Genomic DNA, 18,718 nt, shown 5'->3' on the forward strand with positions numbered 1-18,718 from the left:
AAGGATCTGTATTTTTTTTTAAAAAAGGTTATAGCCTATGTCACTCGGGAATAGTGTAGCTTCCAAACAGTGAAAGAATTTTTCAAATCGGTTCAGTAGTTTCGGAGCCTATTCAATACAAACAAACAAACAAATCTTTCCTCTTTATAATACTAATATAATATTATTAGTATTAGTAGGTATTAGTATTAATATTATATTAGTATTAGTATTATAATATTACTAGATAATGACGTTTTTTTTTTGATAACGCCCTCTTTTTGTGTCTTTAAAGCGGTTTGTTGCCCTCAATTAAGAAAAATAGTATTATTATTCGCCAATAGATGTCGGGAAGAGTTGATTATTGAAAACACGAATAAAACAACATTTTCTGAAAATAAATCGTAGTTAGATCGATTTATCGCCCCTGAAATCCCCTGTACACTAAATTTTATGAAAATCGTTGGAGCTGTTTCCGAGATTCAGATTAAATATCTATATATACAAGAATTGCTCGTTTAAAGGTATAAGATAAGTTAAGATAAGATTAGTATTAGTATAGACGATCACCGCCTACCGAGAAGTTATATGTATAGTTCTTATATGAAGGAGGGTTACTGGTTTGGAACGGGCGGGTGGCAAGGGGCGGGCAGTGCGTGCGTGGAGTGCGCGTGCGGCGCCGGAGCCCTATCGGCCGCCTGCGACGCCAGGAGCGGACTCTGCGCTTGCAGACAAGGCTGGGCTGGACGGGCCTGCGACTCCTGCGCTAGGGGACACGGAGGTAATCACTCATCTCTGACCATGTCGTGACTGAAACCAATCAAACATTCTCCTAACCCAAAAATACAAGTTTATCTTTCCTAATTCGACTTTAATTTGTGTATTAAAATAGAAATCTTCGTTTTAAAGTCGTCGTGGCCTAAAGGATAAGACGTCCGGTGCATTCGTTCGAATCCCGCAGGCGGGTACCAATTTTTCTAATGAAATACGTAATCAACAAATGTTCACGATTGAAGGAATAAATATCACACCCAGAAAATTATAATTTGCGTAATTACTGGTGCTAAGACCTCTTGAGAGTCCGCGCGGGTAGGTACCACCATCCTGCCTATTTCTACCGTGAAGCAGTAATGCGTTTCGGTTTGAAGGGTGGGGCAACCGTTGTAACTATACTCGAGGCCTTAGAACTAATATTTCAAAGTGGGTGGCGCATTTACGTTGTAGATGTTTACAGGCTCCAGTAACCACTTAACACCAGGTGGGCTGTGAGCTCGTCCACCCATCCAAACAATAAAAAAAGTCGCTCTTATGTAGGGCTATCAGCTGGATGCCCAGTATGTCGCTGTGGGATCGCAGCACGAAACAACATCTGTGATCCTGTCTCTGGCGGCTGCCTCTGTGCGCCAGGTGCAGCGCCGCCATCTTGTGACAATTGCTTAGATGAACACTATGGCCTCGACGTTTCCGGCTGTCAAGGTAAGTTTCCTTTTAATTTATGTTGTCGATGAGAGATGGCGCTAATTTTTAGTTTAGTAAAAAAATATATAGATGGCGTTTTAAAACTATTTTCATTTTAGAAGAATCAAGCAAAATTATAACTATTTTATCACTAAATTAATGATGTGGCTTCGATTATTAGTTTTTGTTCGTGTATAATGATTTGTTTATGAATGATTTTACCAAATTTGACGGATTAATAGTTTCGAAAATATGGTAGTTCGGAAATATTTTGTGAGATACATAATATTATGTGCTCATATGTATGTATGTATGTATACCACAAAATATTTCCTTATAGTAAGAGAAAAGCTTTCACTAGTATTTTACAAATGTTCTTTCTGATGGTGGGCGTTTTGTGAGCTCAAAAGTGTAGGTACTACTACCCTGCTTATATTTACCGTAAAGTATGAGCCGTTGTACCTTCTATAAAACTCACACTTCGAACATGCTTCGAACTCAGGTCGCAATGCGGGTGGCGGCATTTATGTTGTTGATGTCTAGGGGCTCCAGTAACCTCTTAGCACCAAATGGGCCGTCAACTCGGCCAACCATCTAACCAAAAAGATAATAAATGAAGATAACTACTATAAAACTGAAATTACGTCATAATAGTTTTTTTTTTCTTTTTTTTGTTGCCTTTGTAGGCAGACGAGCATACGGCCCACCTGATGGTGAGTGGTTACCGTCGCCCATGGACTTCAGCAATGCCAGGGGCAGAGCCAAGCCGCTGCCTACCGCTTAATACTCTCCACAAGCCTCGTTTGAAGTAGGACATGTCATAGCGCTCGGGAAACACCGTGGAGGGGAGCTCATTCCATAGCCGGATATGGCAAAAAAGACCTCTGGAAACGCACTGTGGATGACCGCAGTGGCTCCAGGTAGTATGGATGAACTCTACTCCGGTGGCGGGCGGTGCGATGGTAAAAACGAGATGCCGGTTTCATCTCGAACAATTCCTCAGAGCACTCCCCGTGGAACATACGGTACAAAATACAGAGGGAACCGAAGTCCCTCCGCAGACCCAGAGGTTCCAAACGATCCGTGAGAATTAAGTATTAAGGATTACAAAACTAGGTTACGGCTAATACGTTATAAAACATGTTCCCACCACCTTTAACTTGCAAAGGATTCGAGCTATTGATTGAAAACAGACCTCGCTTGTGCAAGTGCTAGTTGGCAAGATGTTTATTTGTGGTGTGCGTTTAGAAACGCATGGTGCTTACTTGCATAACACCGACACAGTTCCTAGCGAACAAACTGTACATTCAACTATTTTTGTATAACCATAACAAATTAATGCAGCCATCGCCAAAACGATTGAATCCTTGAACAACAGTGAGCTTATTAGTTTCTTGGTAGGTACCCTATTGTTTGTGAAACTAAATACGACAAACTGAGTGTTCTGTGCATTTTGAACGCAGCTCAAATGTCACGGTCATTACCAGCCTGCTAACTTATGGTGTGCTGGCTGTGTCCTTTATCATATTATAGGTACCATTTCTTCGTTCACTCCTCTCTTACACATATAATTTTTCACGCAATCCATCCATTTCTTCTAAGATCTACCTCTTCCTCTATATCCTTCCACATTCATAGTTAATACTCTCTTACAAATCTCATTTTCATTTTGTCTTATCACATGTCCATACCATCCCAAAAGCGCACTTCTCTACTTCTCTGTCACAGGGACCACTTTCAGACTTAATACATAATGATGAATCTCAACTCAAAAACCATTGTCGAATGGAAGAGAAGCGACGAAAATCTGTGCGAGTTCCAAGCAACAACATGGAGAGCGTCAGTCTACTGACAGTGACTAGCACCTGCTTTTTTCCAGTCTAAGCTGATGGTCTTGAGAAACCATTTCAGCGTTATCTTAACTAGTAGCTAAGCTCACGGGGCTCAAACCTGATGACGTTGCTAACACGAACACTAGCAAGAGCCGTGCTTCGCAGAATATACCACCGGATCAGAAACGCGACCCACTGAGAAGATCAGGCGGGAATCTCAATGGGCTGTGTCTGAGGGTTAATTTACTCGCCAAGCCCTTTATCGTAAGCGACGGGTTCAACAAGAACGATGACCGGTGCTTGAGGTACCTAAAAGCACCGTTAGTGGATCGGGAGGATCCGAAATGACGTGTTTTGGGTGACGTCGACTGTTTACCATTCGGTCCGTAGGATCGGGAATGAACCCGGTTGATGGACTACTCTCCCTTTTTTAAGGATTTTTTGTTACTCGTATTACCGCCGCTCTCACAATATACTCGAGATTAAGTGGTTAAGGGAAACAATAGTCATTATAATGTGAATGCCGCTTCCATAATTACGAAATTAGGTTCAAATTTAAACTGTAAAGGTAACACTTCGAATGAGAACAGATTACTGCGTCACAGCACAAATAGGCAATCGCGGTGATTGCCCGTGCTAGCTTTGGTGGTAGGACCACTTGTGAGTCCGCACGGGTAGGTACTACCACCCTGCCTATTTCAGCCATGAAGCAGTAATGCGTTTCGGATTGAAGGGTGGGGCAGCCGTTGTAACTATACTTGAGACCTTAGAACTTATATCTCAAGGTGGGTGGCGCATTTACGTCATAGATGTCTATGGGCTCCAGTAACTACTTAACACCAGGTGGGCTGTGAGCTCGTCCAACCATATAAGCAATAATAATAATAAAAAATTGCTCACCATACGGCCTGTTCTTGTTATTCTAAGCAGAGAAGCATGCGACCTACCTGTTGGTAAGTACTCGTTGTCGCTCATGGACATCAGTATTGCCAGGAGTACAGCCAATCCACTGCTACTGCTACCCCGAACTATATGGAAAAAATTTACATCGAACGCTTAATATTCATTATCGCCAATCACCATTAGACCCGACGAGTCAGAATTTGGGTAATTGAAAACAAACTGAACAAAATATTACACGAGCAGTTAATGGAGTTGATATTATCAGATATCGTCACGACAAATCTCTCAGGCTTATTATCTGGATTGTTGTTCATAATTTAAAAACGACTGACCCACCGCAGACAGCTCGAGGCGAGTGTTTCCGCTTGCATTCCAAGAACTCATATTGTAGGCATTTTAATATTTTACCATATTAGTGTTTTTAGAAAACTTCCTTAATTAGCTGTCTAGTGAAGGCCTAGAGGCTTTGTTGCATCGGCCTAGAATAACACCACCCCATTAATTCCTGTTTAAATCGTAAAAGTATGTTGTCTTAAAAAAACTAGTGGTCCCACAGTAGTCGTAATTAGACTATAATTAACTGAAATTATAAGTTTGTACATTGTTATGGCTCTATTGTCAAAGACTATTAAACTTCTATTTTTTTTTTTTTTTATATTGCTTAGATGGGTGGACGAGCTCACAGCCCACTTGGTGTTAAGTGGTTACTGGAGCCCATAGACATCTAAAATGTAAATGCGCCACACACCTTGAGATATAAGTTCAAAGGCCTCAGTATAGTTATAATCACAGATTTCGCCAAAACTACACTATAAGACAAATAATATTAAAGACAAACAATATTAATCTACTCTCAATTTGACCACAGACTATAAGCAATAAGAAGTTTGACAATAAACAAAGAGTATATGCGTGTGTGTGTCAAATACCAATAGTGTGCGTAATGTTTTTTTATTGATTTAATTTGTTATTAATGCATAATTAAAAAACAATTTTAACATTTTGCACTCCTTCTCTATATTCTCTATAAGTGTGGGAAGTTTCATACTCCGCCGTCCGCGCAATTTTCATAAAAAGGGGTACAAAGTTTTTGTTTCACGTATTAATATATACATACTAAAACCGAAGAAAGCACTATGATTTGCGTCTGACACACATCATCGTAAAATTATACCTCTAGAATTCTAATAGTCCTGCAATCACAGCAGCTGCTCGATATAATTTTGAAGTCAAGATAATACACGTCATTCCGTTTTAATGACACATCCGGGCTGGTATCAAACACAGTGCCAATTTATTAATGAAATGAGGACTGGTAGCCGCAGACTGCAGGCCGCTTCGTAGAATTCAAAATATAGTTGTACAATGCTTCTATTCTTCTCCATATTCTCATTCCACTCAGTGGGACCGTGATATCATGTTGAGGCTTAATTTGACCTAAGCGTTGTATGATCGGTCGTCTTCCTAACATCAACTTAAGAGTTAACATGCAAGTATTCTGAGTAATTATTTGAAATAATGATCACATCATCTCGTTTTTACCACCGTACCGCCCGAAGAGTAGAGTTCATCCATACTACCTGGAACCGCTGCGTTCATCCACAGTGCGTGGAGAGATGTTTTTTGCCACGTACCATTCGGCTTTGGAATGAGCTCCCGTCCACGGTGTTTCCCGAGCGCTATGACATGTCCTTCTTCAAACGAGGCTTGTGGAGAGTACTTAACGGTATGCAGCGGATAGACTCTGCACCTGGCATTGCTGAAGTCCATGGGTGACGGTAACCACTCACCCTCTGGTGGGCCGTATGTTCGTCTAACTACAAGAGCAACAAAAAAAAGTACCTCGATTATTGCCCATATCAGCCGCAGTTAACAGCAGTTATATAAAACAAGGGATGAGACGGTGCACTCATATCAGCAACGCGACTGTGCCGGTCCTCAAATCCCGCAAACAAGTTCCGGTCACCGTTCTCGTCGAACCCGTCGCTTGGGACGAAGGGCTCGACGAGTAAATTAACTCTCAGACACAGCCCACTGAGTTTCTCGCCGGATCTTCTCAGTGGGTCGCGTTTCCGATCCGGTGGTAGATTCTGCGAAGCACGGCTCTTGCTAGGGTTCGTGTTAGCAACATCGTCAGGTTGAGCCCCGTGAGCTCACCTACTAAAGTTAGGGTTACGCTGTCATAGCCTCTCAAGGCTATCAGCTTAGGTAGGAAAAAAAAAAAAAAAAGCAAACAAGTACCAGTTTTTCTAACGATACTAGCTGACCCGGCAAACATTGTTTTGCCATATGTAAGATTTCTAGCGAATTTCTAGTGTAGAAAAAACTAACTTATTGTAAGTGTGTAAGGATGTGGTAAATGAGTGAAAGAGGCATGTAGTGCTGTGAACGATGAGGGAATATTTAATAAAAATAACAAAACCTCATTCAACCACATAATACCTCATTATATCAAAAAAAATGTCCATATAAAAAAAATATGTTAGGGGTGGACAACCCTAATCACTTAGGGGTATGAAAAATAGATAGTAGCCGATTCTCAGGCTTACTGAATATGCATAAAAAATTTCATGAGAATCGGTCAAGCGGTTTCGGAGGAGTATGGGAACGAACATTGTGACACGAGAATTTTATATATTAGATATATCTCACTTTTACGATTGACTTTCACGACAAACTAATAAGATCTTGTGATAAAAATCAACCGTGGTTTAATTGAGACAAAGACCTCAAGTCTCAAAGTGGGTACAAACATATACGCTGTAATGGCTTTTGGACTCTGATAATAAGATGAGCCGCACATTTCTCTATGAGAAGGCAATAAAATTGAACTTGATAACCCGAACAATATTTAATATTCATATTGTACCTAAATACAGCTTACTAAACTTAGACGGTTTACTTAGAGACAGTTTTTTGGAAAACCCCGGTCGCAGTTTTTATATTTGGACATTTCCTGGGTTACTCTGACCTATCTCCTAACGGCATTAGTTCTGTTTATAGTACACGTGGCTTACGAAACCCAATTCAATGATTAAGTCCATACGCAAGCACGCGTTGGTTTAGCAACGGCACGTTTTATTATTCTTAGAACGGTCCATATTTATTAATTTAGATTTGTAGATTTTAATGGCACGCGCCGCTCCTAACAATCTTTATTTGGCGCGACTTAATTCCGAGTCATTGTTGACCTCGATAAATATAGGTATAATCCTATGATCGTACAACATGCGGATCCAATAATGAAAATAATTTGCTTCTATTATTGTGTTGGTGTTACTGATATTAATTTAATTAGTTTTGTTAATGTTGGTGCAAATCTTAGTTTTCTTTTTTTTTCATGTTCATTAATTTGTATTCAGTATATTTATTAATTGTCATATCTTATCTATACATATAAAAATGAATTGCTGTTCGTTAGTCTCGCTAAAGCTCGAGAACGGCTGGACCGATTTGGCTAATTTTGGTCTCGAATTATTTGTGGAAGTCCAGAGAAGGTTTAAAAGGTAGATAAATATGAAAATGCTCGGAGTGAAATAAAAATAACAATTTTGTTTTTCCTTTGATGTGTCCCCCGTTCCCCGTCGGACGGATTCCTTTTGTTTGTTTTAAGTTTATTTTATACAAAAGTTTATGTCTTTTATTTATCGATTGAGGCACTACGCAGTCTGTCGGGTCAGTTAGTCAATTATATAAATTTATATTTTTAAAATACAACTGTAAACAACAGAAGTAGACCAGTGCAAGGGTGTGCAAACCACCAGCGATTGAGAACTCTCTCACGATGCGTGCAGTGAAAAGAATAACCAGCATTAGCGATGTTTCTTAAGGTATCCATCGAAGCTTTTCGCAAACAACCGGTGCACAAATCTGCTAATATGACCAGATCTGAATATTATTTTATTATCATTGCCATTAAATTAACTGAATCTATTAATTGTAAGAGCATCTCTACATAGCTACAATTAAATGGCTTTATATATTTTCGAAACCTGAACGGCGATGAACCTTGGAGTATAAGGTCGTTTTCACTGTATTTATTCTTCTTCTTCTCATAGCACTATGTAAGGTCGGATCAGCGTGTCCTCTTTTTCAACTCAGGCCCATCATACATCATCTCTGAACTCTTCCATGTCACGCAAATCTTCGTTTCTTCAGATCATCTAAATATTTATAGGACACTCGCTTATCACATTGGCGTCACTTTATGTCACTGCAATTACTTTTACCCTTTGAAAATTAAATCGAAAACCACAAATGATTAGCAAATTTCTTACCATTAGCACAAAGAACTGTGCGCTAAACTCGCCTGACAGCAAAGTTAATAAACTAGAATGTTATGTATATGTTACCGGAAATGTATGAAATCAAGGAATTGTATACAAATCCTAGGAAATGTGTACAATTCCGAAACTATTTAGGAAATGTATAAAATATTGTTTGAAAAACTATTTAATGCATAGATATCCTAGGAAATGTATAAATTTCCTCGGAATTGTATATAATTCCATAATCGTATTAGGAAATGTATAAAGTAAATGCTTTCTGTAATAAAACACGTTGTTAATAATATTTTTTTATTATAACACTTATTGAGACAATCGGGTAACAGTCATACCGTAAAATAATAATAATATATTCATATTATCTTACTAATTAAAACTTCTAAAATCAACTATCTATTAACTTTTAACGTATCACAAAATCAACTTATATTTATTCTTATAAAATCAAATTTTCATTTGGCAAGTAATCAGTCTGATAATTAAGTAATTATAAATGTCAAAGTATAAAAGTAAATCTTTATATTACAATACTTTGTCAGTCGATATAGCTATTTATTTTTGCAGGGTAAGCTCGAATGGCATTTGGAAGTACATAATACTTTATTTTTAAAACACAGACATCTTGATGTAGCACAGTTTTTCTTGCATAGGCACTTCTTAAATCCCTGGCCGGTTCCAGTGGATTGCAAGTTGGCAACTGACCGAAGTGCAAGACTCGTCCCGCTGTCCCCGTGTACCCACCAATATCTTAAATGTTTTAAATTTCCGATTGCTATTTAGGAAATGTATAGATTTCCTAGGAAATGTGTTATGTGTAAGTATAATATAATTTATTTCACACATTTCCGTGCGATTTTAGGAATTACATACATTTCCTAGGAATTGTATACAATGACGGATTACATACATTTCCGTTAACATATATACAAGAGAGTCGCACTCACAGAGATGGAATACCTACACTGGTATTTCTAAGCACCGGGTACAAGGCAGTATATCGGCATAGCGCGGCCTCTTGTCACGACTGTTCCCCATAATTGGAATGCACATGAATCGCGCGGAAGTTCTATGCAAATTCTGGAGCAGGTGCAGAAAGCGACCACCCTATCGCTCACAGCGGGCACTGAGACCCGGACCTTATTATCGCGTGCTCGGAATGCTGACAATGTTAGGGTTATTGTCAGCCCTGTGTTTTGCGATTATTGCTGTTTGCCAAAGATGTTCACGAAAGGAAATTTCGTGATAAGGAAATCTTTAGGAAATACCGGATAATGTTCGGTAATGTCGAATATTACTAGCTATTACTGGATAAGTAATATAGGCGTTATTTCAATGTAATTAGTTTCAGCTCTATTCTCAGAAGGGATTTAAGTTATCCCGACAAGCAGGTTCTTTACCAATTTATGAAACAAAATACTTTTAGTTTATCATACCCTAATCTCTGACTGCTTGTTAACAATTTCAAACAAAATCTTAGCTATTTCTGCCGCTAAACTTGAAATGCCCAAAGCGATTCGTATTGAATGGAGTCAATAACCTATTGTTTTAGTTTTAATAGTCGTATTCGAAAACCTTGATTGAAAACCGCAATCTTGCTGTAATAGGATCGCATTAGGCACACAAAGTTCAAATCTCTGTTCAGCATGGCCCGCCGAGCCATTGCCTCAGTCGGCTGTTGGAGCTTGATAAAAATAGACGTCTTTCATTATCAAGATTCGAGCTTAACCGCGAACTCTTACAGCTTCGTATAAAAACAATGTGAAATGATTACTATGTGATGTGACTATGTATGATGCTAGTAATACTTTTGTGAGTTTACAAAATGTACGTGTTTCGTGTGTGGATATTTTAAAGATTATTTATTGTGTGCGAAATATTTCGTGCGGATTATGTTTTGCGTGTTCTCGTTAATTTAATAATAATAAACAAAAATAAAACATAATATGAAAGGAACTTAAGGACTTATCCGATTGATTTTGTTTCAAGTTTCAAGCGCGGAAATCCTGTGTGAGAAATTTTATAATATTTTGTGAACAACTGTACTTAGCTGCCAAATAAAAAAAAACAAATGTACATTTCGCGATTAGAAAAATTGCAAAGAGAATATTTTCGCAATAATAAACATTAGGAAAGTGAATGTAGTCATTGATTCATTTAAAGCTTAAAGTGAACATAATTAAGAAAGGATGTGTAAAGTGCGATCTCGTAGAATGAAGATGAGTTGATGTGGTCGTCATGCGGTGGCTGGTGGTGTTGTCGGCGCTGGTCGCGGTGTCGGCGGCCGGTGGGGGCGGGCCCCGGCGTTGCTCGGGCCGGCTTGCTCGCGAGCGACTGAAAGCCGCCGAGAAGGTCCGGGACAAGCGCTACTACTACCTGTGCTGTGCCCCGGCTTGCACCTACGGGTACCACAAGCCGCGGCCGCCAGCAGCGAGGCGGTACCAACCGTACCATAAGACCTGGCTGGGACTTAAATACGGTAATAGCGAAAGACTTGCAGTCGTCGTGGCCTAAAGGATAAGACGTCCGATGCATTCGTATCTAGCGATGTACCGGTGTTCGAATCCCGCAGGCAGATACCAATTTTTGTAATGAAATACATACTTAACAAATGTTCATGATTAACTTCCACGGTGAAGGAATAACATCGTGTAATAAAAATCAAACCCGCAAAATTATAATTTACATAATTACTGGTGGTAGGACCTCTTAAGTCCGCACGAGTAGGTACCACCACCCTGCCTATTTTTACCGTGAAGCTGTAATGCGTTTCGGTTTGAAGGGTGAGGCAGCCGTTGTAACTATACTGAGACCTTAGAACTTATATCTCAAGGTGAGTAGCGCATTTACGTTGTAGATGTCCATGGGCTCCAGTAACCACTTAACACCAGGTGGGCTGTGAGCTCGTCCAAACATCTAAAAAATAAAAAGAACTTAAATACGGTAATAGTGAAAGATTTCAATAAAAATTCTTTAAAATATACCATACCTTAATTCGAAAAGGTAACGGATTCAAAGATATGCTCACACGTGATAATTACAAAGTTCAATGACTCATTGTAGTTTTACGTGTCGATTGGGTTATTAAATACGAGTACTAGTCAATTACGAATGGCTTATCATTAACGTCTATTGTATTTTCAAGTAAACTGTTATAGAAATTTTGGAACTAAAAATTATATCTAATAGAACCGAATTTTATCAGCCCGTTTCTCTTTCCAAAATCAACGTAATAATCAATTCGGCAATTTCTCACAGCTACCATTCTGTGCATGAAATTCAGATGTGTCACTCTTCAGAAATGAGGAATTCAACTTAAACAAACGTATGAATATTGTAATGAAAACTCTTATCTTTCCATAAGATTTGTTAGTTCTCACCGCCATTAAACACTAACATCACGTGATTCTTCGAATAACTTGAATCGACTGATTAGCGATGAACAGTATCTTAGTATGTCGGTAATGTTCATGCTTGAGTTTTAGCGTACCACATGTAGCTATCTAATTATATACCCCTCCTATCCTATCTACCTGATTTAATACGTTGCGGGGTTCAAGACAGAATAGAATTCCCTCGGCTTGTTTGAATATTTATCACCGTATTTTCTTATGGATCCTGGCTGCATGAAGAACAATGGTGGGGTTTTTTTTTGGGGGGGGGGGGGAAATACATGAAAAATATCTGACTATCTATCTCGGTACTGACATGCAAACTATACTACATGCGAATCGATACAATTTTCCCCTCTGTTCCGGTTTGTAGGGTAAGATAACGGTTGCACCAACGCAATTGAGACTCAAATCGTGTCTCAACGAGCACAGCACCGACTCATGAACTAGTTCGTCTAACTTCACTAATAGAAATAATATACATAATCAATGAAGTCATAACTTTCTTGATTAGATTTAAGATGAACAGTGAACGTCAATTACTGCCACTTCAAACTCAAAACAAACACTCGCCTTTACGATGAAGCCAAGTGTGTTCTCTACGGTTTATAGCTCCAGTAGTGCAGCAGCTAAGAGTCGAATTCTCGTGTCTTTCCGGTAACTAAAATCATATCTTTTTCCCCCTTTCCTATTCGCTAGTAGCCTAAGAGGCTATTCCAGCTCTAATGGGTAGGTGAGCTCACGGACTAAGCCTGAGATAAATTGCTAACACTAGCCCTAGCAAGAGCAGAGCTTGGCAGAATCTACCACCGGATCGGAAACTCGACTTACTGAGAAAATCCGGCAAGAAACTGAGTGAGCTAAATTCTATAATTACGCGAAGCTTTATAAACATTACAAAAGCGGTAGACAGCAGTTTAGTGGTGCTAATATTACAGATGTCCATGGGCGATGGTACTCACTATCAGTTACATGATATGCTCCCGTGCAACTTAAAAACCGGAATCGTATAGAATTTGGGACTGTACAAAAAAACGCAGATTCTATGTTAGTTTTGGCTCTACAAAATCAATGTTTACAACCGCTATTAAATTTGTCACAAATTTAATAATTAATTGATTGCACAGTACCGCATATATACCATATGTACCACCGGGTCCAAATTAGATCCCTTGGTTCTGAATGTGTTTCTCCTTGTTTCGAAAGAAAGTGTTTATAGTGCCTAACAGATCACAATATTTTAATTTAGGGTCGTCAGAGAACAATGAACTTGGGTGGGCCGCTTCCAATTTGCAGTTCATGCAATGGGCTTATGTAGCCACTTAACACCAAATGAGCAGTGATCTCATCTGCAGCACTAAAACTCTCACAAATCGTTCTAATATTTCATACATACCACCAAACCTGTTCTAATGAATGCGAAACGTAAGCCTCTTTCAATTAACTACTAATCGTCATTCGTAAGATGGAAACTGGTCCAAAATTTGAATAAAATCACTCCGTAATAAGACCACAGTTTATAAACAGCATAGGAAATAAGACATCGCACGGACAGACGTCTAAACACCGTTCCGTTTTATGCAAATTTCGTGTAATATAACGCCCGGAGCGACTATTTGGAACGGATCGTGACCTTTTGCAATGAGGTCGACACTTCCGCGGAGCTCAAGTGTACTATCTCCTTTTGTTATCAGTCCGCTACATAGAACGGCCACGGATTTCGTCTTCACGACCAGCCGTTTTTTGGGTCAACGTTGTTACTATGGCTACTTTCCGAAATTTATATCTGATATAGTCAATTGCCATTGTCTTTATTACGCGTATTCATAGAGAAACACAAAGGGCTCAACATTTATAATATTTTGATTTTATTTATTAAAATCCTCGCCTGTGTGCCTAGTAAGCTTAATAATACACACAATGACGTATTAGTTCGCAAGTACATATATTCCGGTCATTTACCGATTTGACTGCCGCTAAATCATTATACTGTAGAATATTATGTTTAATTGTTCCGTACTTGTATTTCACTAACCGCTTTTTTTATTTTTCGCGTTTGTGTCCCATTTTGGTTTAGACTTACAATTGAATACGATAGGGACACTGCGATCATATTCAAGGATATTTTTTACTGTACAATGTTTTCTAAGCCCACTAGTATCTATATATGAATAGGCAAAGACAGAACAGTTAAGAAATCTTTCTCTTGCCTCTGTCAAACGATTATCTATTTCTTCTTTTTTGTTTTTGTAGCATTTAACGATTTTTGGTGCTATCGTTAGTTTTAAAAGTAGTTAATGGAAATTAATGTTTTGTTGTTTAGTAGTAAAAGTTTCTCACTTAAATAAGAACAACCGAAAGAACCGAAAAGAAAACGGCTTGTCTATACCCCTGAAATTGCTGAATGCCTGTCACCACTCGTCATTAGGTAGTCCATTGGCACGTTTACCTCCGATGCCAACACAAAAATAAAAAAGTTTAGCAATATTCCTCTGTTTATCCCGTTGTCTTATCCACAGAGAGAGCTCCACTTACTAAACTCTGCGGCATCAAAAAAAGGACCAATCTTCCATTAAAATCATTTGTGTGCTACTAATATAGCACCTATGGTCATAAGATAGAAAGTCATAGTCCGTCCACCTAAAAAAAAACAATGTCTTTAAAAACAGAGCACTTTGTCGGTTTATGCCAGAAACATGCAAGAGAGTTCCACCGACAATTTCGCAATACCACTAGCAATTCTGTTATATTATTTTCTTGAATAAGAGAAATGTCTAGTTGTGTTTCTTTTATACGATTCTTAGGCGACGCAACGATAAATAATTATTGCAAAATTGCTATTTGATACATTGCGCTCTCCACATGATTTCGTAACTGCTTCTCACTAAATGAGTCGAAAAGGTTATCACAAATATGTTATACAAAATGCTCAAACTGCTTTCGCGGTGTAGATTAATGTCAAATACTACAAAAACGTTAAATAGTAATATCTCCAAGCTAACTTTTCTTCCCCTGTGGTACCGGAAACTAAAGTAAATTCAAGTACAGTCTGACCTTGATCAACGAATGTCCTTGGTAGCTATCGCTTCCGACCGGAGAACGAACCCGTGTCAGGTGGTACTGTATTCAGATTCACTAGAGCAAAGATGCGGTAAGGTTTGGTTACAAATACGATGCCGGGATAGATAGATTTTGAAGTCGTCGTGGCCTAAAGGATAAGACGTCCGGTGCATTCGTATCGAGCGATGCACCGGTGTTCGAATCCCGCAGGCGGGTACCAATTTTTCTAATGAAATACGTACTTAACGAATGTTCACGATTGACTTCCACGGTGAAGGAATAACATCGTGTACTGAAAATCAAACCCGGAAAATTATAATTTGCGTAATCACTGGTGATCGGACCTCTTGTGAGTCCGCACGGGTAGGTACCACCACCCTGCCTATTTCTTCCGTGAAGCAGTAATGCATTTCGGTTTCAAGGGTTGGGCAGCCGTTATAACTATACTGCGACTTTAGAACTTATCTCAAGGTGGGTGGCGTATTTACGTTGTAGATGTCTATGGGCTTTAGTAACCACTTAACACCAGGTGGGCTGTGATCATCCATCTAAGCGATAAAAAAAAGTTATTAAGAGTAAGCAGCCAGCATTTGTTGGTTGTAACCGGTGGTTTGGAACCTCTGGGTCTGCAGAGGGACTTCAGTTCCCTCTGTATTTTGTACCGTATGTTCCATGGGGAGTGCTCTGAGGAATTATTCGAGATGATACCGGCATCTCGTTTTTACCATCGCACCGCCCGCCACAGGAGTAGAGTTCATCCATACTACCTGGAGCCACTGCGGTCATCCACAGTGCGCTTCCAGAGGTCTTTTTTGCCACGTACCATCCGGCTATGGAATGAGCTCCCCTCCACGGTGTTTCCGGAGCGCTATGACATGTCCTTCTTCAAACGAGGCTTGTGGAGAGTATTAAGCGGTAGGCAGCGGCTTGGCTCTGCCCCTGGCATTGCTGAAGTCCATGGGCAACGGTAACCACTCCCCATCAGGTGGGCCGTATGCTCGTCTACCTACAAGGGTAATAAAAATAAAAAAAAATAAAAAATGTAAATTGTGTTATGAGCTCTAAAGGCTGAGACTACCATGTTGCCTTTTTCTGCCAATGCCAACCCAATCATGTGCACTAATTTTACAATGCGATTTCAAGGAACCGAATAGCTTTTCACCCCTCGATTTATATGTACATATTTAAGTATGTATATATATGCATACATCACCTCGATCATCTTAATACCGCATCGAAAAAAGCTATATTAAATCATCAGAATGTTTATGATGACGAAAAAAATAATACACCACAACTCTGTATTCATCAAACCTGTTTCTTTGTAAAAAACGTAGGTACTTCATATATTTCCGTGTGTGATGTCATCAGTACAGACAGAGGATAGGCTCAAACACACGAATGTTTCTCGAATGATGTGGATATTCTAGACGCGCGTATAGAGCCAACAGATGAAGCTCTGAAAAACTATACGGTGATAAAAAAAACCATCAAACGATTGCAGACTTGATATTGGATCCGATTAATACACAATAGTATGTTCGCGTTTTAAACAGTCGATTTAATAACGTCGCTAATGGATAACAGCAATGTCAAAAGCACAGCGAAATTGCTGGCGCAAGAGGACAATGTCGATGCAGACCACATGTGTTAAAAAATTACAGTAAACTTTCTTTCTTTCTTTTAAACGCTGACGCGAGTGATTTATGAAGAATATACTGTGTCACGCAGCGAGCTTATGACTCACACGATGCTAAGTTAAGCTTTCAAGGCATTGCGTACTCGTACGATTTTTTTTATTGCTTTAATGGGTGGACGAGCTCATGGCCCACCTGGTGCTAAGTGGTTACCGGAGCCCAAAGACATCTATAACGTAAATGCCGCCACCCATCTTTGTGATATGAGTTCTAAGGTCTCAGTATAGTTAAGAGTACCGACTACCTCTATATAGAGAATCGTACTAATCCTAAATGGGCTACAACTACAAACCTACACATTTCTACTTTTGTTACGATGCATACCCTCTGATTATCTTGGAGGATCGGCTTCTCACGGGAAACCTGGTGAAACATACGTTTGCTGAAATGACGATTCACTATATTTGCTTTACAAATTCCTCTAAGAGAGGAGAGGCCTCATAGTGATGACAGTATTATGAGGAAGTATGATACAGTCGGTAGATTAAGCCCCGATAGAATACGCCCTCCATTAAATAGATTATACCTCTCCAGTTAACGTTATCTGAGATTGCGCGTGGGTGTAACACTGTTGGCGTTGATACAATAATGTTATTAAAAATTTAATTAGCTTTAATGAATGCGGGATATGTAATTATTAATTTAGATAAAAAGAACGCTTTTAAGCTTTATTTTAAGAAGGACATATAGTGCCTAGGAACCATAGTGTAGTGAAGTTAAATCCAGAAAATGGAGATAATGATATATGGAGATACAGTGAAGACGAAGGCAGTGGCTCCAGGTATTAGGATATCCCAACTATTTACTTCGATAGCGGGCGGTGCGATGGTAGATCTACTGTTCATATCACTACTGTCATATCCGCAAAATGGTGTTATGTTTTCTTTTAATCTTATTATGATTTTTTACTTGTGGCAGGACCTCTTGTGAGTCCGCGCGGGTAGGTACCACCACCCTGCCTATTTCTGCCGTGAAGCAGTAATGCGTTTCGGTTTAAAAGGTGGGGCAGCCGTTGTAACTATACTGAGACCTTAGAACTTATATCTCAAGGTGGGTGGCGCATTTACGTTGTGGATGTCTATGGGCTCCAGTAACCACTTAACACCAGGTGGGCTGTAAGCTCGTCTACCCATCTAAGCAATAAAAAAATAAATACTTATAAATCTTCTATAATTAGGTGCACTAACCAGTTTGTTTAGCCGTTCTCAAATACATTTTTGATCAAAGAAATAAAAGCAGAACCACTGGGCATACCCAAATTCTATTTTATATCTTTGTTTTTTTTTTTAATTGACGAAACAAAACAGTTAAGTGTCATTTCGTTTAGTAGACACTGTCGTACTGTAATGTTATCGATAAATGTTTCTACAAAATAGTTTTTTTTTAAAATGATAGTCATTGAGAAAAATCCCACTATTCCAAACTCGCTGATGCTATTTGAAGGTTCTGTTACTCTACTTGAAGATTACAAACCAGCCCGATGGTTTTACATTATTTAATTATCTGTAGAAGATACACAATTGCCAAGTTTCATTATGTTTCAACAGTTTTAAGAATTACATGGAAATTTAATTTAATGTTTCCCTTACATTCATGTACACATAGTACAGACACAAGCTCCTACAGATAATTGTTATACATATTTTAAATAGCTATAAATGAGTAGACGAGCTCGCAGTCCATCGGTTCTATAGTAGTACGCCGACACCCACCAAGAGATACAAGCTCTAAGTCTCAGTTCTGTAGTACAACTACTTCAAACAGAAACGCATGACTACGTTCTGATAATAGTCTTTGATATCTAGCTACTTCCACTTGCCTTGAAGAAAAAAAAAATAGAACCTCGTAGCCGGTTTCAAACCTCTTATAATTATTAAAAGTCCGCACGATACCGCTGCGTACGTCTAACCGCGATAAAACAAATCAAATGATTTGATGTGATAATATTTACTATATCGATGGTGGTGTGCTCCAGATCTGGGAACCGGTGCGACCGGCTGTCAGCCAGCGACCTGGCTCACTCAACGGGACCCCGTATCGACATGTCGCATCACTAGTCTTGTATCTTATCGATACGACTGACTAGCTATTGTGATCATTGAAAATGATTAACT

The 18,718-nt window shown here is 39.1% G+C and overlaps 1 protein-coding gene across 2 annotated transcripts in view; it reads left to right on the forward strand.

Moving 5' to 3' along the window:
- Window positions 1-18,718, forward strand: part of wb (wing blister) — a 170,521-nt gene that overhangs the window by 74,710 nt on the left and 77,093 nt on the right. For both annotated transcript variants that reach the window (XM_089740155.1, XM_089740154.1), the window contains 2 exons: window positions 589-760; window positions 1,294-1,455. In XM_089740155.1, the coding sequence (XP_089596281.1) occupies window positions 589-760; window positions 1,294-1,455 (334 nt within the window). The remainder of the gene's footprint in view (window positions 1-588; window positions 761-1,293; window positions 1,456-18,718) is intronic.

The sequence above is a fragment of the Bombyx mandarina genome, chromosome 04 (genome assembly GCF_030267445.1).
Source record: "Bombyx mandarina strain Sakado chromosome 04, ASM3026744v2".
Classification (NCBI taxonomy): domain Eukaryota; kingdom Metazoa; phylum Arthropoda; class Insecta; order Lepidoptera; family Bombycidae; genus Bombyx; species Bombyx mandarina.